General features: G+C 44.9%; 1 protein-coding gene across 1 annotated transcript in view; it reads right to left on the minus strand.

The window, feature by feature from the left end:
- AGAP1 (ArfGAP with GTPase domain, ankyrin repeat and PH domain 1) overlaps positions 1-21152 on the minus strand; it is a 310001-nt gene that overhangs the window by 64218 nt on the left and 224631 nt on the right. The window contains 2 exon segments of the mRNA XM_032693386.1: positions 15587-15680; positions 15682-15749. Coding sequence (XP_032549277.1) covers positions 15587-15680; positions 15682-15749 — 162 coding nt within the window.

Raw genomic sequence — 21152 nt, forward strand, 5'->3', positions numbered from 1 at the left:
CTTCACAACTGGAATGAACAAGAACCCTCTTAATGTTTCTTGTATATCCAATGCCCTCCTCCAAGCAGGACCAAAGCCCAGAATGATTTGACAAGGAAAGACTTAAAGAGACTCAACGTGGTGGCTCCTGCATTGCTCAGAAATTCCTCTTGGATTTTATTCTGGCTCTGGGGGACAGTATATGTCAAACTCTCCTTCTTTTTTTCCGAAGTGTGGCAGGTTAAACTTTGTGCCTAACAGCCTCGACAGCGTCCCTTTACGTTTTCTAGACGATCCATTGAGTAGCATTAGGACAAATTATGGGACCTGACGACATGTAACAGGAACATCTCCTCCAGTCAGAGGCTGTGGAGGAAATAAAAAGCCTGAAAGAACTATTTCTGGCCAGAAGAAGGAAACTTTATCCTCTTCACTGGTATAAGGAATTGCAGATGGTGAAATACTTCAGTGAACCATAAAGCAGAGTTTCCTTGTACGATGACTGTACTGACTTCACACGACGTGCAGAAGACACAACCTCTCCTTTGGTTTGTGGAGCTACAACAGACAACCTGAAAACCTTTGAAAATCATCCCATTTAGAAGTAAAATTGCCTTTCCCAGGTATTTTCTGTCCTTCTTTGCCACCAGTCTTCTCTATGGAAATAACCTGCACAAAATCAGTGTTTCCACCGGAGCCAACCTGCCTCTGCCCTTACCAGCTGCAATGCCATCGAGCTGGGGAAGGAGCTGTTGGGATATTTTGCATGTGGAGAAGCAGCAAGGTTCATTACAAACAGATTATTTGTGATTAAAGAGTTCATTATGAATAGATTGATTATTCACAAGTATTTTCTAAGTGTTGTCAGCTGTTCCCCTGGGAACAGCTTTTCAATAACATCCACAACTTAAAGAAAAAACTGATGAACTATATTGGTATTTTTATGAATAAAGGCAGCAGGTATTCATCAGTACAGTTAAAACAAAAGCAAAACTCTACTTCCAACCTCCTCCGCGGTTATTTTTTCATGTCATAACAGTTCTGAGCATACCTGGTACTCTTTAGTTAGTAATAAACCAGAGTACTGCACTTAAAACCTTTGCTATATATAATTTTGTAGCAGCAGATCCTGATGCTCTATGACTCTGGGATTCTATGTATACCTGCTCTATTAGTCAACTGTTAAAAAATAAAATAAGATAAAATAAAACAGTGCCTAAGATCACACCATAAGCTGAAGCCCAGGTCTCCTTTTCCACAGTGGAAAACCTCCCCACCATTCCAGTACATCCCATTCCTCCATGGGACACTAACAGTCTGTTAACAAAGCTCACCTCCTCACTTCACATCTGGGATCCAAAGGTTAAATATAAGAAATGGTGACCTAATTAGTAACGAGCTTTGTCTCAACAAACTGGTATCTAATTGTATACAGAGACACTGAGAGAGAAGGATTACAGAAGACAAATCACTAAAAATTAATCAATTTTCACATTCTCCTTATAATCACTCTGGATCTTCACACCAGAGTCTTTATGTAACCTGGTGAGTATTAACTTACATTTTACCCTCTTATTAAAAACATTAGGCACATATTAATCTATGATTTATTACAATTAGGTTTGTTCTAATTTAATTAAACACCGAGGCCTCTTAAGTATTCTATGAAACTCAGGTATGTTGCCTGGCAAGTGGGGATTTTCTGAAAATAATTCTTCAGGAATCCTTGGTGATCTTTTAAAGCTCTCTGAATGGGGACTATCTGTCACTGATGAGTTCTTAGTTTTAGGATGAAAATGTACATTTGTTATTTCATGCAGTTACAGAAGGGTTTGGGTTGGAAAGGACTTTAAAGACCATCTCATGCTACAGGGCACAAGACCACACCCCTTGTGAGGCTGCATCAGATCACACACGATGCTGACATGTCCACATGCAGAGTATTTCCCCTTCACACCCTGGAGCCAGTAACTTGCAGCTGAAGTCAGAATAGGAATGTCAGCCTGTAAAACCTCCCAGCTCATCTTACTGGTTGTGGCTGATCCTTCCAGCTGGGTAAAACTGTGTTAGAAAGACCCCCCATGTTCCTGTGCCACAGTAGATGAAGTATGGCAAGGAGGTACTGTGAGCCCAAGGGAATGAGTCACTGGAAATGGAAAATATCTTGGAAAACTTCGTATTCTAAATACTTTCCTAGTAATAACTGGAATGTCAGCGTTTCCCTGAAACAAACATCATCCAAAGCTAGATGAGTTTTAAGGTCCCTTACAATCCTAACCATTCCATGACTCTAAAAGAAACATAATTTAATTAATACTAGTGGGTGAGAGACACCTCCAGAGACTGCAGAAATCTTTCTAAATCATCACTGAAGAGCAAAAATCGACATACTAGTCCACTGGGTGAGTACTGTCAGATTTCCTCCACTACATCCACCTTTCCAAGCTCAGACTGCTACACCATTCCTGTGATAAACACCATGTCTCACCATAAAATCTGAGTTTGTTATTTTAAAAAAAGGCAAGAAGTTCTTTCTATCTGACCATTCCCAGCCCACTGACTGGCAGCACCCAACCAAAAAGTGATTATGTGTGTGACAGTGCTGATATTAAGCCCAATGCAATAGGATTGCTTCCAATTTTCAGGTTAAGTAAATGCTGAACTGTACTTTTCTGTATAAATATGATGGTTAAAGCATTCAAGTTGCCTGGAAATTGGCTGAATCCCTTTGGTGTTTTCTTTACCACTACCAAGTATCACCTTGGCTGAAAAGCCCCAGCTTTTATTATTATCACAAACCTGTCACCATCACTAACAGTTTTCAAATGAGGATTTAAATACTAAAACGTCCTTTTTCCCCCCTATTTTTCCCTTGAAATTCTAGCCTGCAAGACAACTGCACACTGAGCACCCACTGAAGACCCAAAAGGGGGAGCTTGGGAGAGGAGAAATAAGAGGGAGCTGAAACTGTCTTGGAGGGAGCTGCCAATTCCTTGTCAAATGAAGCAGAGGCAGAAACACTTTGTAATCCATCACCACAAACTGCAGCTCGTCCTGCCCAGATTAAAAAGACGGATTCAGAGCACTGGGGAAGGAAGTCAAAGTCAAGTCAATGCCGTGTTGGCCTGAAAACCCCAGCGAGGCCAACACGGGGGCCACACCACCTCCCCTGGGAGAGCCTCTGCGGCCTCCCGGGGCAGAATCACATCCTAACAAACAGGATTTTTTTTTAAAAAGCACATAGATGTTTCCCACACTGCAGCACCCCATTCAAGTGGGAGATTTGCTGTGATTTACTGAGTCTCCCAGGAGCTGGTGATGTCACTGCAGAAGTCACGCTGCTAAAAAGGAGATACTTGTAAGGTATCATCTGCTACTGAGGAATCTGTTCCATCACTGTCTCCTTCCAGCTCCTAGATGAAGAATCCTTTGGGAAAAGTACATATTCCCAGAGGCAGTGTTGATAGCAGCCTCAAATAACAGAGTCCACACTCAAAGAAAGTCATCAGAGTCAAAAATGGAGAAATTTCCTTCCCCCCCACCCTTAAAAGTTTTCCTTTCCAAGGCCTTTACCTTCTTCATGGAGTCAAATATGGAAAATTCAGAGCTGCCCATGGACCTTCTGGTTTATTATGACTTGGGCACTACAGGTTTGGTTCAAAACCTCCCAAAGATGCACCAAGGGGCCCCAGACTCAAGAACTCCCCCCTCAGCATGGGCAGGAGGAGGCTGAGGAGCAGCTGGCACAGGGATCGAGCACACACACACACTCAGAGGAGCTGCTCTCACAAAGGAGGGGAAAAAACATTCCCACAGCTCTTGTGGGCTGCCTAGAAGTAGTAAAACATTACCACAAAATACATGTAAGTCCCCCCGGACTAGGATGTGGCATTTCAGACAATAGCTGAACCCGAAATGACTGCAAGAAAACCCAACAGCTCTGTTTCAGAGAGAAAAAAAACACCAAGACTTCTGCTGTTTTGCTCTTAATTCTGGTCTGGCCCCTATGTGGGAGGTGAGAACTGATCCTAAAGAAAGAATTAAAAAAAAAAAATTAAAGCTGCTTTTTAAGGGGTAGGACTGGCCAGCATAGGATTGATTTTAGGGGAAAAAAACCCACTCACAATCCAAATAACAGGGAAGTAGTAGAAGAGGGGTAGTACCATGAGGGAGGCATTTAGTGGTAAAAACACATTCAGAAAAGGCTGACAGCCTACAGGACTGCACAGATTTCAGGCAGGAAGAGAAAAAATAATACTGATTAGTGGAAAAAAAACAACTTGGGGTGATACCAGAATATTTTCACTGCATCTTTTCACCGCCAATACAGCACATTCCAAGCATAAGGTCTTCATTTGATGAAGGGATAATAATAATACGCTGTACTTCAGCCTAAAGTCCTGCTCCAGCCTCCTTAAACTGCACATGCATCCAAAGATTAGATACTGTAGGATATTCAAATGTGAGAGACCAGAACAAGAAGCATAACTGACAATTACGTATTTCCTTATCTGGTGCTCGGGAGTTCAATACGAACGGCTTTAACGATTTTATTTTCATTTGAAGGGATCTGAATGAAGGAAGATGGGACATTTTTATAGGGGAGGAATTACCAGCAGCCTAATCAGCCTCTGAGTCAAGAGAATCTGAATGAAGGACCCAGCTACCGACCCTTTGCTTCTTTAAAAGCACCCGGATTTATCCTCATTACGGGATGACAACAGCCCTGGCTCTGCTTGGGAACGTCAGCTTTGTACCACCTGCAGACAAACCCAATGTTTCCTGGCACAGGTGCCAAAAAAGACACGTTCTGGCAGCCTGAAGGTTAAACTGGATTAATTCCTAAAACCTGAATACCGATCCGCTGTCATTTGACATGTGCTCAACATGTGTGCTCAGCAGCAACTGGAAATGAAATATCTTAAATATTATCAAACGGTACATCATTAAATATAAATTAGATGGAAACAGGGGAAAGCTAAAAATTGACTAGGAGTTCAGCTCCTCTAAATGGCTAATACGGCCATTTTTCACCTGAAGCCCTCTCCAATACAGTTTTGCCATTAAGCAAAAACCCAAAGAAAGGTAATCAATTCCAACTAAAAAGCACTTCTCCCGGAATGACTGCACTTCAAACCCCTGGCTGGCTGCCAGCCCCCCCAGACAACAGCCATCAATGTTTCTGACTATCACAGGAGCACGAGGGGCCATGCATAATTGACTAGAAGATGGGCTAAAACTGTGCCCAATCAGTGTGTGATCAAAACCGCGTGGAATATTCAGCGCCACTTGATTACACGGAGGCTCGTCCTCCCGCTCTCCTCATGAAATCTCTTCAAGGTCCAGAGTACTGTAATAAGATCATTACTGTCAAGCGGTACGAATCGCAGGCAATGAGTCTTGGGATAGGAAGTCATACTTCACAAGCTCCTCTGGTCTTCCTTTCCCCCCCCCTCTTTTTTTTTTTTTTTTTGTATTTTACTGCGTGTTGAGGCAGCAAGGCGACGAGGTGACAGATAATGATCACATCACTGTGTGGCAACTAGAAAGGCACTTTTAAGAAGGAGCACAGAGAAATCAGCTCAAGAGAAACTCAAACAAATTTTTTTTAAGGGCTTTCCCCCCCCCTCAAAAATTAAATAGAATTAAACTGTGCAGTATTCTCCTTTCATGAATTGTGATTTAATGTCATTGAATTTAATCATTTGACAGATTTTCATATTATCCCAAAGCCTATTACCTCACAGACAAATGGCCAATTTTCTCCAGCTCACGCTCACAAAAGAAACCTCTATTAATTTTTTTTCCCTTTTTTGGAGAGGGGGGAAGTGGTGGAAAATGTCAATGATGAGGCCTGCTCAAGTTTTCTTTTTACCTACTGCTTCCTGCAGTCGCACACTACATACGATGCATAACATCTATCACGAGTAACGGGTCTGTGAGGAGAAAGGTGGAGGGACAGAAAACAGGAGATGAAAGCACAGGGTACAAAATAAACATGCAGCAAACTTGACGCTGAAAACTCACCCAGGGCACGTGGATCTGCAGGGACTTAGACGGGAAGACACCGAGTGTCTGCTCGCTGAATTTGGCAGCACGGAATTATCATCAACAAATGGGTTGGGTTGGAAGGGACCTCAAAGCCCATCCAGTCCCACCCCCTGCCATGGGCAGGGACACCTACCACTAGCCCAGGTTGCTCCAAGCCCCGTCCTACCTGGCCTTGGACACTTCCAGGGCTGGGGCAGCCACAGCTTCTCTGGGCAACCTGTGCCACCCCCATCACAGGGAAGAATTCCTTCCTAATATCCTTTCTAAACTTACTCCTTCAGTTTAAAGCCAATATATGCCTACTCAGCAATGTATTTAGTACAACTGTTCATACGTATCATTACCTCCTCAGTTTTGTTTGGAACTGCTTTTTGAAAGGCACCACAAACATTCTGACAAAGACTCAAAATGAAAAGGGGAAAAATGTTCTTGATCAAAAATAATTCTTGATCTATAGATTATTATTAAATCTGAAAGTCTAAGAGAGCTGCAAAATAATCCCACCAGCATTAAAATGGAGCAGAACCATCTGTCTGCAATGGCAGAATACAGAGTGTTTGTGCACCTCTTGATCGTGAGTTCTTTTCAGCCAAGAGCACGTTCATAACCCCAGGGTAGATCAGACCTACTGACACATTCCCCCTTGAATTCCAGGTTTGAGCTACCCATGGCAAACCTTCACAATCAGGGCTTCTGAAGGCAATTACTTAGGACTTCCACTCTTCAAAGGAAGCTGCTTCCCACTGTCCCTCTGAGCTGATGAGTCCAAGTGCACAGGCACCCCTCAAAAACTAAGTCTTCCTTCTACACCAAAACAGCTTGTTGATCTAAACTGTGACACTTTGCCTCACGAGGTCAGGTATGTGGTGGACAGGAGGACAAAGTTATACTGAACACAATGACCTTACTTTAGTATTTTCATTGACTACAGCTTTATAATCCACAACCATTTCATTTTCATTTCATCTTAACTTGGGTATACAGATTCAGAAGGAAATTATGTGGTCTTATGCTCTGGAAAAATGGAACTTCTAGATTAGACATCCTTATTCAAGTAACAAAACAGAACTAACTTTTCCAGGAGGATTAATATTTTATGACATTTAATTTTGTAAAAAATTTAAAATAACTTAATTATTTAATATTTTACTTCTTGCTACCTTGTAAACATCATCTTGTGGACATCAGGAACCTTTTCCATACCCAAGGTCTCTGTCTCAGGCTGACAACACACTGCCAAGGACACTAATCACCTGAAGCCAGTAAAATGCTAAGGTGTCACTTGTTTTCATTCAATTACAAAGCTACTTAAAACTTCTTTCTTCTCCAAAAAATGAGGCCAAATCCCAGCACAGCACTGGCACTGAGGATGCACAGTGTACCCTCTGAGGTCACAGTGCTCAGCGCACTACGAGCGGGGCTAATTTTTAGGGAAATGTAGAAAAAAAAGAAGCGTTCTCTTCCTGCCACTCTCCAGATGTGCCGGTGTGTGCAATCCTGGGACTGCTCCTTCCCAGAGCCCCCTTCCCGCTGACCACCACTGCGACACTTCTCCTCTCAACCAGGTAGGCGGGACCCGCAGCCTCTTCCGACCCTGAGCTAAGGGAGCTTTGAAAGGGAAGAAGGGATCTTTCAACTTGTTTAGCCTGCAATGAAGTAGGTTAAAACAATAGATGAGCTTCACCTCCCTTGTCTTTCACTCCTCAGCATCAACATAAAGCGTCTTTCAGCCCCAGCCCTTTCATGTCGGGCAGGCTGTGCCGGCCGAGGCTGAAGGATTCCCAACCAGTGACCTTTATGCCTTGGTTGAAAGTCAGGCTCTGAAGGTTGGGGCTGCATTTTATTAATTTCTGCCCTCCTGTTTCTCACAGCCATCGGCCGGGGCTGAGTCTCCTACGAGGCAGCGAACGGAGTCACAGATGATGAGTGGAATTACAGCCAAAGAGTGTTTTGACAGGGAATAGGTGATAACCTCCCTCAAACAAGCATCTGGTATTACAGACAACAAATACAGGCACATATTGTTGGCTGGGGTTTTTTAAGTTCTTTTGCAGACAGAAGAAAATATAGCAAGGTATTTTGCTCATCTTTAATGCCAACTAAACGCTAACATGTGTTTGGTTTTGTCCTTTTTTTTTTTTTTTAAAAAAGAAATTTTTACCTAAAAGCAGCTACAGCTAGATCAGGGAAGGCTTATAACTCTTCTAAGATATCCACAAAATCAGGATGTACTTATCAAACCACACTCCCAAAATCTCACTAAAAGCAAGCTCGTTAAACTCCGGGTTTAGTCAGTTAAGGTTTTTTTTGTGTCCAGTATGAAATTTAGCAAAATGTGTTTCAGGCACAGCAGGACTACAAGAATGACACAACCAAATCCATATGAAGAGAATTCAGCAGTAACCCTAAATGAATCACAAACCTATTAAAAAACCCTCAACCCCCAGTATTCTGCTTATCCTGCCAACCCTCCAGCTCCAATAAATGCTGCTTTGCTTCATTCAGTGTTCCAGTCTAAATGATATCAGTCTCACTTGATACACTGAATATTTTTTAAAACTATGGAACATTTACTTTCTACAAATTCAGACATGTAAAGAGACCAGAAATGGAAACAAAACCTGTTCTCACTAAACCATCCATCCCAACATGCACAGAAATACAAGAATATACTCCTCTTCTGTATGACATGAGGCTGCATTTGGGGGTTTTAATTTTTTTAGAGGGGAAAAGCTTAAGATCTCTCTTACCAATTTCAGGAGAGTACAACTGCAAAACAAATGGGCAGGGATATAATTAAAGGAATGACTGTTTTCCCCTCCTGACTCATCTCCAGACTTTGTGTTCCTGCTGTACCCCAACCCCACTACCTGGCAGGCTGTAATTATTGATAGTTGATTTACAAGGACTAGCTACAATAATTGGAATGACAAGATCACCAGGGATAATTTTTGTGGTGCTCCTACATGGGCAGCACCTGTTTGCCTTTACCACCACAGCCTACACTTAATTATCCTCCAAAGGACTGGAAACAGCTTTTATTTGAGGAAGTTTTGGTGGCAGCTTAGTTCTGGGCATAACTTCAAGCAACACAATACACACAAGGATCCTGACATGCAATAGATTCGATTCCAAAGGTTACAAACTCTTTAAAAGCTGAGTAGTTTTGCCCTTGCTGCAGGTCAAGATATACATTTCGCATCTTCCTTGCAGAGAAAAAGGGTGTGACAATGCTGGGACTTTTTGTGCTGGAAAGGTTTGTGAACATGCTGTCCTCTGACAATGTCAGGAGGCTTCTGACAGACCATAAAAAGCCAAAAAAATTAAATATATATAATAAGAGCAGCAAGTAAAAATCTCCTCCTTCATCACGGTGCTTAATTCAGCTTATTATAAATAAGTATTAACATTAACAATGTCAAGTCCATCTGTCAAAGGAAGACTCTACTCTCCCAAAATACTTTTGCTCTTTGAAGTGTTTCCATTAAATTTCCAAAAATCCCAATTAACCCTTTTTTTTTTTTTTAACACATGCTTAGAGAAATGGAGTTTTTTTAGTTCAGTCTGGCCACAGCACTTACCACACTGCACCTAAGGAAATGTATGTTAAAATTGTGTGGAGGAGACCGTGCACGGAGCCAAGAATGTTTAAATCACTTCAGGATACAATGGCAGCAGGTAAATCACCAGGATGCTCAGGAAAGCTGAGGGTGAGAGGCTGCAGGGAAAATGCACAGAGGCTTTTCCATGCTGCATTTCGGTGATCAGTTATAGTGCTTCTGATTCATTCATTTAAAATTGTCAAATTTCTCTGTTACAGAGAGAACTAACTGCATTTTCTAACTCATGTTGTCCTTCTGGTTTTGGGAGGGCTGGAAGGGACACAGTGACAAACCAGATGAAAGCAGGGATGCTTTTGTTTACTGCTAAAATGAGAATTGTGACTAAAAATGAGAATTGTGACTAAAAATGAGAACTGTGACTAAAAATGAGAATTGTGACTAAACCCCGTTCTTCCACCCACAGAAAACAATTTCTATTTTCTAATTTCTATATTCTAATTTCACACTTAATCAGAGCTCATCTTCAGTGCTCCCTGAGACTGGGAACAGCTGAACAGCTTCAGCTTTACAAAACATGGGTGTGAAGAACAAGAGGTTTTTAAATACCTTTACCAGTTCACCCCAGGAAAATACAAAAAAAATAGGATTTCTCAGTAAACTGGGGTTCGTCCTTAGCTGAAAGAGTGTAAACCTGGAGTTGGGGAGAGACTGCACAGAGCAGCAAAGCACCAGGAAAGGCAAATACTTCACAAGGGGCAGAGAAAAACACCTTCGTGTTAAGAAAACAGTTCTAAAAAGAAACATAAAAGGTCCTTCAAAAGTTCTTTAGAAACAAGTGATGAAGAAGAGCATGGATTTCAGAGAAAACATGGAGTTTGGAAAGTTGCTGATGACATTTACTACTCTGCCACCAGGCCCTGCCTCCCAACTCCACCTGCGTGCCTGGGAACAGGGAGCTGGGGGTGTTCAGCCCACGACGCTGAGAGGACAGAAATCCCTCCCTGGGAGGGTGGGGAGGTCCTGGCACAGGTTTTCCAGAGAAGCTGTGGCTGCCCCTGGATCCCTGGAAGTGTCCAAGGCCAGGTTGGACGGGGCTTGGAGCAACCTGGGCTAGTGGAAGGTGTCTCTGCCCATGGAACAAGCTTTAAGGTCCCTCCCAGCCCAAACCATTCTGGGATTCTGTGGTCTCCCTGAGGGAAGGAGGGGATGTTCCCATCCACCTGGATGTGGCCAGGCTGGCCCCACAGCAACACTGGCCCCATGGGCCAGAGCTCTTAGTCAGTGGAAGGCTTGCAGGGCACAGATGATCCCAACATCAAAAGACAGACACACCTTGGGCTTTCTGCAGCTCCTAAAATCTCAGTGGTGGATGGAGGGAAGGCAGGTTCAAGCTGGCTTAGCTATGAAGCTTTAAAACTAATAAGAGTAAGAAAAATAAACACTGGGAAAGGTCTTTCTGTGAAGAGTATTTCCAAGAAAGCTTTTCAATTTTTCTACTTGTTTTCAAGCTGAAAATCTTTCCTATTATCACTGGCTGTTCCAGTAACTGCAGCAGCACAAGGGTACCAAAACAGATCAGGTTCTGAGCAGCTATTCCTCTTTGAAACACAGCACTGTCTAATCCTGCTCCGAGCAAGTTTAGGCAGCATGGTGGGAAAAAAAAACCTGCTGGTTGCTGGCACCTTGCCTAATGTAAGCATTCCTGCTGTTACCCTCAAAAACACCGAGGGACTTTTTTCAGTGACAAGTTCTGTACAGAGAACTAAAAAACTTCTCCCCGGGTTTCACTGCGCTGGAAAAAAAAATTTCACAAGAATCTGATTTTCCAATATAGGAACTGAATTTTAATTTTCATCCAACTGCAGCACAGTTGCTTTAGTATTTTTGTTGCTGTGACCATTGTCTAAGAAAACCTGTAGAAAGACAAACCAAGTGAGATGAAAGAATCCATCCCAGAAAGAGAGGGCTGTGCATGTGCAGATAGTGTGGAGAAAGAAGAATCAGCATGACCTTTATGGAAGGGCATAAAAGGGATGAGCATCAGTCCTTGGAATTGGTGAATCACCCTGAGCTCAGTGTCCATCATCGTGATATCTGAATACTTGGGCAGAGGTCAATGATCAAAGCAGGCACGTTCAAGGAGGAGAAAAAAAGACTGCAAAGTGCAGTAAAAATGCTCGAGTTTGCTGAAGACCAGATTTAAACCTCATTGAACACCTCAGCTTTGGTACAGACAAAAATGAAGGAACCCAGAATTCCTGTTTGAAAGCTGACACTTGAAACGTGCCCGGAGCCAAAGGAAGGCGACATAAAATCTAGAATTACCCCCATCACTTGACTCTGATCCATTGTACCCACCTGAGATCAGCGACTGCAGGAGGATCCTCCTCCTCTGAGCGCCGAGCTCAGCATTTCCAGAAGGAAGGAAGACATGGATCTCCCACAATTATCACCACGGGCTCCTGTAGCCCATTTTCAGCAAGTCACCTGCTGCATCTCAAGCACTTGATCAAAGTTGCCAAGGCACAACGTGCATCTCCCAGAACATCTTTGACATCTTTGACTGCTTAACTTGGATTTGTGCTCTTCAAACCCTCCTTGAGGGTTTAAATCTATGCTCACGGCAAGTGCGGGGGAAGAAAAATCCAAAAGGGAATCTTTTAGGTCACTGGACAGATTTGTAGCTGCATGCTGGGGAACAAGGAAATCAGCCTTTTCCTGAGGAAAGGTTGAACTACTGAACTGAAAACTGCTTTGAAGTACAAGACAGATGTGAAAATCATAGAATATTCTGAGTTGGAAAGGACTCACAAGGACCAGCCAGTCCAAACCCTGGCCCTGCCTAGGACACCCCAACAATCCCACCCTGTCCCTGAGGGTGTTGTCCAAACGCTCCTGGAGCTCTGGCAGCCTTGGGGCCGTGACCCTGGGGAGCCTGGTCAGTGCCCAACCACCCTCTGGGGGAAGAACCTTTTCCTGAGATCCAACCTGACCCTGCCCTGGCACAGCTCCATTCAACTACTTGGAGAAAAACCCGTAACAGCCTGAACCATGTGGGACACGCCCCACCAGCAGCAGACTGGCTTGTGACACAGCTTGTCCCAGGACTGGAGTTATTCCCATCACACAACATCACAGCAAGCTCAGGGATATGAACAGTGTCTGGACAACCACAAACATACCAAATGTACCTTCCCAGGGTCACGGGTCAGTGGTGGCCCTGGCAGGGCTGGGTTAACAGTGGACTCGAGGATCTTAGAGGGCTTTTCCAACCCCAGTGGCTCTGTGATTCTGGCTTGCACCAACACAAGTCCCAGAAAACACAAAGGCTGCGTGCCCACATGCCAGGGTTTGGAGAGAGCAACCCCCAGGCTTTGTGAGTCTTGTTACTTACTGGGAATCTACAGCCACCATCACTCTTTGTGAGATGCCCTTCTCCTGGAAGGACAGGAGCTCGAGCACGGCTCATTGCCTCCTCCCTCAGCCCCCGCTGACAGGCCGTCCTCGCTGTCAGCCACCTCCTCCCAGCCTTGCTGAGCACTCAAGGACCACGAAGATGAGCTGTGTGCTGAAGGATGCCCAGAACACCACGTGTTCTCGTGGCCAAACCGCTGCTTTTCGCTGGGCTGTGTTTGAAAGGAGATGTTACAAAAATAAAGAACTTAACAACCACTGCAGCCCACCCAAGACACAACTGCAGGCCCCAAACACCACAGAGTGCTCATCTCAGAAGACATGTGAGAGGAGGCAGGTCAGAGGAAGCTGATGGGCTCATGCAGAGCTATGAAAATTGTACAAGCAAGTGCTGGCACTCACTGTTGGAGCACATCCAGAGAAGGGAACAGAGGTGGGGAAGGGGCTGGAGCAGCAGGAGCAGCTGAGGGAGCTGGGAGGGCTCAGCCTGGAGAAAAGGAGGCTCAGGGGGGACCTTCTGGCTCTGCAAGTCCCTGACAGGAGGGGGGAGCCAGGGGGGGAGTCGGGCTCTGCTCCCAGGGAACAAGGGACAGGAGGAGAGGGAACGGCCTCAGGCTGTGCCAGGGGAGGGTCAGGTTGGGCATCAGGAGGAATTTCTTGTTGGAAAGGGTGGTCACCATTGGAAAGGGCTGCCCAGGGTGGAGTCCCCATCCCTGGAGGGATTTAAAAGACCCGCAGATGTGACATCTGGGGACATGGTTTAGTGACGTGGCATCGCTGGGGGAACAATTAGAGGGCTTTTCCAACCTAAAAGATTCTACCACTTTCAAGGCTCCCTATGTCTGTCTTAGTTGCTGCCTGTCAGCCCTTCTGGAAGCACATTTATCCCACTCATATGAGAGGGGACCATTTTGTTGAGTTATTGCAAAAGGATTTCTGACTAACATGGTGTGATGCTGGAAGACAAGGAGAAGAGGAAGGGCAAACAGAGGAGGATGAGGGATGTGCTGCCCACTCCAACGAGAACAGGGACATCAGGGACAAGATTCACAACTGCAGACCCCCCCTCCCTACAGCCCAGGACCACACAGGTTCCAGCTCCAGTGACTTGTGAAAATAATCTCCCCAGGAGAAAGAAAACATACACCCATTAACTACTCAGAAAGAGGTTTTCAAAGGCTCTTGATATCCAGCTGGTCTTGATTCACATTGACTTCAACAAAATAGTCTTGGACCAATGGTGATTGCTCTGAAAAATCCCCTCTGTAACTTGCCATTGAGGTATGAAAATAAGTGGTGTAAAAGGGCTTGTTTAAAAAAAAAAAAAAGTAAATTAAAAATGAAAGGTTGAACTAAAATTTGGCTTCAGGCCATAAACTAGGGGGAAACTAACAGCAAAGATAGTTAAATGACTGGAAAGAGAACACAACAGGGGCTGTTATGAAAAAAAGCTGATGGCTTTTTAAAAAAAGGATTTGTATAGATAGCTGGGGAAATAAATTCCGGATGTGAGAGAAGTGCAATTGAGAAATTAAATAAATGGAAAATAAGGATGACTAAGTAGTAGTTAACATGCCCCTTCTCAGTTGTATACTATTATCACATCTATTTTTAATGTCTCTTCAGCTGTCTGCAATTGTCATCTTTTTTTCAGAACTTGTTCCAACCCCCTTTGATACTGAATTAGCTGTTTTTTACTCTCCCATGCTTACAACCACATCTTTTTCTTACTCAACACTCCCCTTTTCCCACAATGTTATTCCATTGTCTCCGTTTTTCATCTCTCCTCATGTGTTGACTCCCCAGTTTCTGAGCCTTCCAACTACCCTTGTTCATCCTTTTTTTCTGGAGCTCTTTTGGGTTGAATCCTGGCATGTTTCTTTTCTTCTTTTCTAAAGCTACAAGCATGTTTTATATCATACCTGGCTCCTGTACACATTGTTACCCCTTCAGAAGGGCATTGAACAGCTAGAGCAGTGTTCACATTGGAAACAGTAAGCTAAACTAAAGGAAAAAAAGAAGTTCTTTTTGCCTTTTGCTTTCTGGCTCTGAAAAAAAAAAGAACCCAAACATTTAAACTCTCCCCTTTTCCCTTTTATCCTCAAATAACACAAGCTTTCCATGAGCAGCTGAATATTCAAACAATAAGAGGCATCAGAAGTGTTGGTGATTCTAGAGCTCAGGATGTGCCTTAGGAGATGTGACAACACAAGATTTAATAATACTGAAAAAATACACAAGTTCTAACACGATCTACGGAGCGAACCCGAATTTTTCTTCCTTGTTAACCTTCCAAGTTTGCCTCTTCCTTGCCTTTATACCTAATGATGCTCCACTTTAACTTGGGGACTCTTATTTATTACAAAAGCCCTTTCCAAACACGTTTCAGGCGGGTGAATTCACCATCGTGATGCCTCAGACGATTCAGCTCCATCATTAAACGCTCAGCCTTTAATTTCTCCACTGCAGCACAATTCCCTTTTACCTTCTGGAACCGGAGCCGACGGTGGAGCTGAGTGACCAGCAGCCCTTGCCATGGTGTTGTTGGAGTGGAGCCCTGCCCCAGGGAGCAGACTTACCCTCAGCTGTGCCCGAGATCCCGTCAGCTTTGAAGTTGCTTGTGCTTTTCTTCCGCCGGTGCTTCTTTCTGTTGGCGTGAGGGGAAGGGGGGGGGGTCCAGCTTGGGGCTCGTCGTACTGGATATGCTGGGGCTGGAACACACAGAGTCTCCTAGGCCCGTATCTGCAGTGGGGTGGGGGAAGACAAGGAGAGGGAACTAAAACCACTGCGTAATTTACATGAATGATTGCTACAATCCGAGGTACGACCCCCTGGCATCTGCCAGCAGCTCTGTTCTTGAGCTCGGTGACTTCCAAAGGCTCCCAACAACATCCATTATTTGCTCAAAACAGTACAAAAAAAGCAACGTGGCTGAAGTGCTGATTCAAGTCCTACTCCATCGACAGGACTCAGTATTGATTTTTGAAGGAGCCGAGCAGGAATGCCAAAAACAACGGGAAAGCTCTTTATTCCTTCCAATTGCTCCTTCTCACAAAGATCTTCCTGATCCTCAAATTAACTCCTGTAACACCTGAACATTTTAATACATAACGGACCAGAGGTGCCCCAGCATCCTCTGGATGCACCTACGGTCATCAGTATCAGACACACCGAAAAGCAGGTGATGGCAAACAAGGTGGGCAAACAAGGTGACCAACGTGCACCCGGTACAGTGACAACTGCAATAAAGGGTCAATTCCTACCTGCTGCCAAGCAAAGAGAATAAGCCCATCTTTAGTGTGTTCAGTTTCCTGCTGTATTAGCTCTGGTAGCCCAACATCCAACCATTTTAAGACTTAATGAGAGTCATTTTCTCCCCTCGCCCACCCATTAGTTCACTCAACCAGATCAAAATTAAAGGTAGACGACACCCCCCTCTCATGAGCAGAGACCCACAGTCTCTTCCCTGGCCCATGGAATGGTTGGTCATACACCAACAGCTTATCTTTGACTAGTTCTTGTTTGCAATCACAAAACAAACAGCCAAATTTAACTCAAATTTAGGAAATTTAGATGTACTTGAAATTTCTCCAACTGGGTCCTTTCACACAGTAAATACTCGAGCAACCTTAATCCAGGATTTTCCCTCAAGGTTGGTAACATGATTTTTGTTTAATTACTGGTCTGGTTGTGATTTTAATTATAAAACTTCACATAAAGCCTACACTTTAAGGAAAGTGTTTGCTACTATGGAAAGTGAAGGCATTTTCAGAACCTTGCTTAAGTACTGTATTGCACTTCGGTGCAATTCCAGGACTGCATTTATAGGTCAAATCCTTAAAATCTCCTATACAGATATTCAGTAAATACAGTCCCATGATTGCCTTTTGGGGTTAAATACTTGATGATTGGTTTCAGAATCACGGACACATGGAAAAGAACAAAAATCCTTAATATAAAGCTTATGTGCACTATCAGCATTTCACTTAAGATTAATTAATATATCAGAAAAATATCAAGACAAAGATTATTTAAAAAGCAGCTTTTGGTTATTTTTTTTTTTTTTGTACAGTTAAATTCCCACACAGCTGCCTATTTCATAAAAAACAACTTGTTTGGATTTTATTTTCTCTCTCATAATAAAGTTTATTTACTAATTACCCCCCAAGCACAGTTGTGCTGTAAGTTATTAGTGGGGGATAAATTATGTAGCTAATTGCCTGGCAAGAGAGACCAAATCAAACATTAATCCTTTTATTAAGGATATTTATTCTTTTCCCTACATCCACCAGATTGAACCAGTCCTCAGGTATTTAACCCCAGAAGGGAATCATGGCAATGCATTTACTGTATATCTGTATAGGAGATTCTAAGGATTTGACCCATAAATGGTGACAGTGGCTCTCCTGGGGGGTTTGCTGTCTCCATGCCAATGCAAACCCTGATGAGAACCCACAGCAGTGCTCCAGATACTCCTGGCCAAGGGGACACGGATCCCTTTGGCTCCCTGACACCGAAGGAAGAGCAGATGCAGAAGAGGATGCCAGCATGACCATGGATGCAACTGGGTGTTACTTCTATCCTAAATACTGACCTCCAGTTTGATTCTGAAGGTTTCCTATGTTGATACTTAAAAAGGAGGAGAAATTCCCCTCACAAAACCCCCTTCTTTGCAGTAATTATGTGAAAATTCCTGTGTTGAGTCAAGACTGGTGAGAAAGGGACCTGGTTGTGGCACCAAAAGGCATCTCACTGATTTCCATCTGCTTGTGAAAATCCAGAAAATACCTAAATATCATGGAGAGACAGCAGAGCACACCAGCCAGGAAGGTTTGCTCACATCTAACACAGCTTCTCAGAGTCCTGATGGATGTCAGTGATCAGTGCTGTCCTTGGGCACCCGTACTGGGACCAGTGCTAATCGATGTCTTCATCGGTGCTGAGGCCCTGGTACAGGCTGCCCAGAGAAGCTGTGGCTGCCCCATCCCTGGAAGTGTCCAAGGCCAGGTTGGAGGGGGCTTGGAACAACCTGGGCTAGTGGAAGGTGTCCCTGCCCATGGCAGGAGGTGGGGAACAAGATGAGCTTTAAGGTCCCTTCCAACCCAGGCCATTCTGTGATTCTATGATTTAAAATGCTTCACTTCCCCCCCCTCATTCTCATCTTTCACTTTAGAAAGAATTAAACCCATCTGTGCTCACCTCATGCAACTGCAGCATCAACCACGATGCCCTGGACCCATAAAACACTGAAGAAACCACAAACCTGACGCAAACCCACAGAACACATTCTGTTTACAAAGGTGACGGTAGGTCCATACGCTCCCCGTGGCTCCGTCTAATTCCGAGCCCATAAATTACCCCAACAAAACCTGCTCGTGAGCCCTGAGGAGCGAGGGCCGTACCAGAGCTGAAGAAGTGACCTCCTCTGGTGAATCCTCCTCACCCACAGCCCTCTCCAGGTAACAACCTGCCGTCCTTGGGTCCAACGGCTCCGAAGTGAGAGCCCGGCGCTCTCCCTGCCCCTTGGCCAGCAGCTCCTAAACGGTGCCGAGCCCACACTGCTGGTGCCCCCCTGCCCCGGATCCCCGGCTTCCCAGACCACCCTTTGAAGATGGGAGTTATTTAACATCCCCCTGGTTTAAAATATGAGCAATCAAAAGGCGCTGGGGCTCACACGCTGCGCTCTCCCATTTCCCACTCCTTCTCCTGCCTGACAAGGGATTCTTCAAATTGAAAAGAGGGCTCCTGAAAGCCCGGGCTTCGGGAAACTGTAAATGAGTTCAGGCTTCAGCCCGCTGAATGCAATTTCATCCTCCTGACTGAATACAAATAATGCATTTTATTTGGTATCAATTACCACGCCTGAGAACAGACGGCCACTGCCGGCACTATTAAATATGGGGGGGGGGAAGAAGGGAAAAAAAAAAAGGCAAGGAAAAGGCATGGCAAATTAAAAAAGCAAGCGCCTCATTACTCCCCATCTCAACCAGCTTTGACAGAGGCACTGGAACTCATAAGCTGCGTTTCACTGGGCTGGGATGGGCTGTTTTCCAGCCATCCCGCACGTTCAATGTCAGCCATTAGTTCTTCCCAATCGGGCATCAATGTTCAACACACACCCGAAAAAATATATAATACTAGTAATAATAATAACAATCTGCAGCCTCTCCGAGCTTCAATACTTGAAGTATGAGTCAAAGCAGCAGTTTCACTTTTCACTCGGGAGGCTGACAAGCATGACTAGAGGGGGAATAAAATAACATTCAGCTCGCATAAATATCAAGCGGGCTGCTTGAGACTGATGGGCCAGGAATGTATTCTTAGCCATCATTCTGGCAGACAGGCCCAAGGACACTCATAACTTATTTTACAATCATTTAGTTTCAGCTCAAGTGGAAAACGTGACAACTTATCTCTGCTGACAAGATGCCATATCGAACCTTACAATTAACTCTCCCCCGATTATCTGCCCAGCCCATCATTAGCTCTGAGGCTTTTGATGGACTGTACGGGCACAGCTTCCCTTGATGATGGTCATCATTTGCAGGGTGCAGAGCTCTATTATACGACATTAAGGACAAAACTCTCCCCTTGCCACGGAGCTGGGGTTGTCCTGACCGGTACATCCTCGGTTCTGCAACTGCTGGGCCGTGTTTTGAAGTGATGTGCAATAACACCTCCCTGAAAAACATCCTCTCCTCCAAAACAGAGCATCCTCATGTTTCAGCCCACATCTGCTGCTGTCTGTGACCTACAGGAGAGAGCTAGACAGGCCCATGCCCTCTCCCAGTAGGCAGGGAGCCTTCCTCCCTTGCCTGCCCTCCTCTCCTTACCAACACAGTCACTAACTCCCTCAGCTGCAAGGGAGAGATGACATGAGCCATGTCACAGAATCATAGAATCATTTGTGCTGGAAGGACCTCAAAGCTCATCCAGTCCCACCCCCTGCCATGGGTAGGGACACCTCCCAGCAGCCCAGGTTGCTCCAAGCCCCCTCCAACATGGCCTTGGACACTTCCAGGGATGGGAAATCCATATGGACTCCACATCCAGGAGCAACAAGTGACACTTCATGACCAAAGCTCTTAAACTACGAAGAGATGGGATATACAGAACCACACCACCCTCTTGTTCATGTAGTGATTTTTCTCTACAAGTGCATATGACACCTGAGATAAGACAGAGATTCGGCTTGTGCAAATCCAGCTCTCATTTGCTAGAAATTACAAAGCAAAACAAACAGGCAATGCAGCTTTTACTCCAGAAAGCAAGTCCCATGTCTGCCTCTCTTCAAGATCCACCTTCTAATCATGGCCATACAAAAAATTCCCTTCAAGTAGGACAAACTGTGGCACAAGAAAGGAGAGGCAGAAGGGAGGATCTCAAAGACAACTCCATTCGTGCCCCGTAAGGACACTGCCAGAGTCCTGGATTTGAAAAGATTAAGAAAGTCACAGAATCATCATGGAATCACAGAATGGTTTGGTTTGGTTTGGAAGGGACCTCAAAGCTCATGCCATTCCACCCTGCCATGGGCAGGGACACCTTCCACTAGCCCAGGTTGCTCCAAGCCCCATCCAACCTGGCCTTGGACACTTCCAGGGATGGGGCAGCCACAGCTTCTCTGGGCAACCTGTGCCAGGGCCTCAGCACCCTTCCAGGGAAGAATTCTGTCCCATCTTACCCTGCCCTCTGGCAGTGTAAAGCCATTCCTCCTTGTCCTGTCATTCCAAGCCCTTGTCCAACATCCCCTTCTGGCTCTCCTGGATCCTCCTTCGGCATTGGAAGATGCTCTACGGTCTCCTCGGAGCCTCCTCTTCTCCAGGCTGAACAATCCCAACCCTCACCTGTCTGAAACCCCATCCAAACCCAGCTTGTACTTCCTTCGTGCCCTGGCACAGAATAACAACTACTGTGCATCCCAAATTCCCAATTATCTGCACCAAGCCCATCCCAGATATGACTCGAAGCCATTTCCCCTTCCCCACCTGCAGCACCTGCCCAGCAGTGCTGCAGAAGATGCCAGCACTGGAACCAAGCAGGCCAAGGAAACAAGGGATAATAAGCCAGTATGAGCACCCCAGGCCAGGGTAAAGGAGCTGGGGGTGCAAAAAGCAGGAAAAGAGACAACATGTAAGGTACGGG

Source organism: Chiroxiphia lanceolata, chromosome 7 (genome assembly GCF_009829145.1).
Source record: "Chiroxiphia lanceolata isolate bChiLan1 chromosome 7, bChiLan1.pri, whole genome shotgun sequence".
NCBI classification, from domain to species: domain Eukaryota; kingdom Metazoa; phylum Chordata; class Aves; order Passeriformes; family Pipridae; genus Chiroxiphia; species Chiroxiphia lanceolata.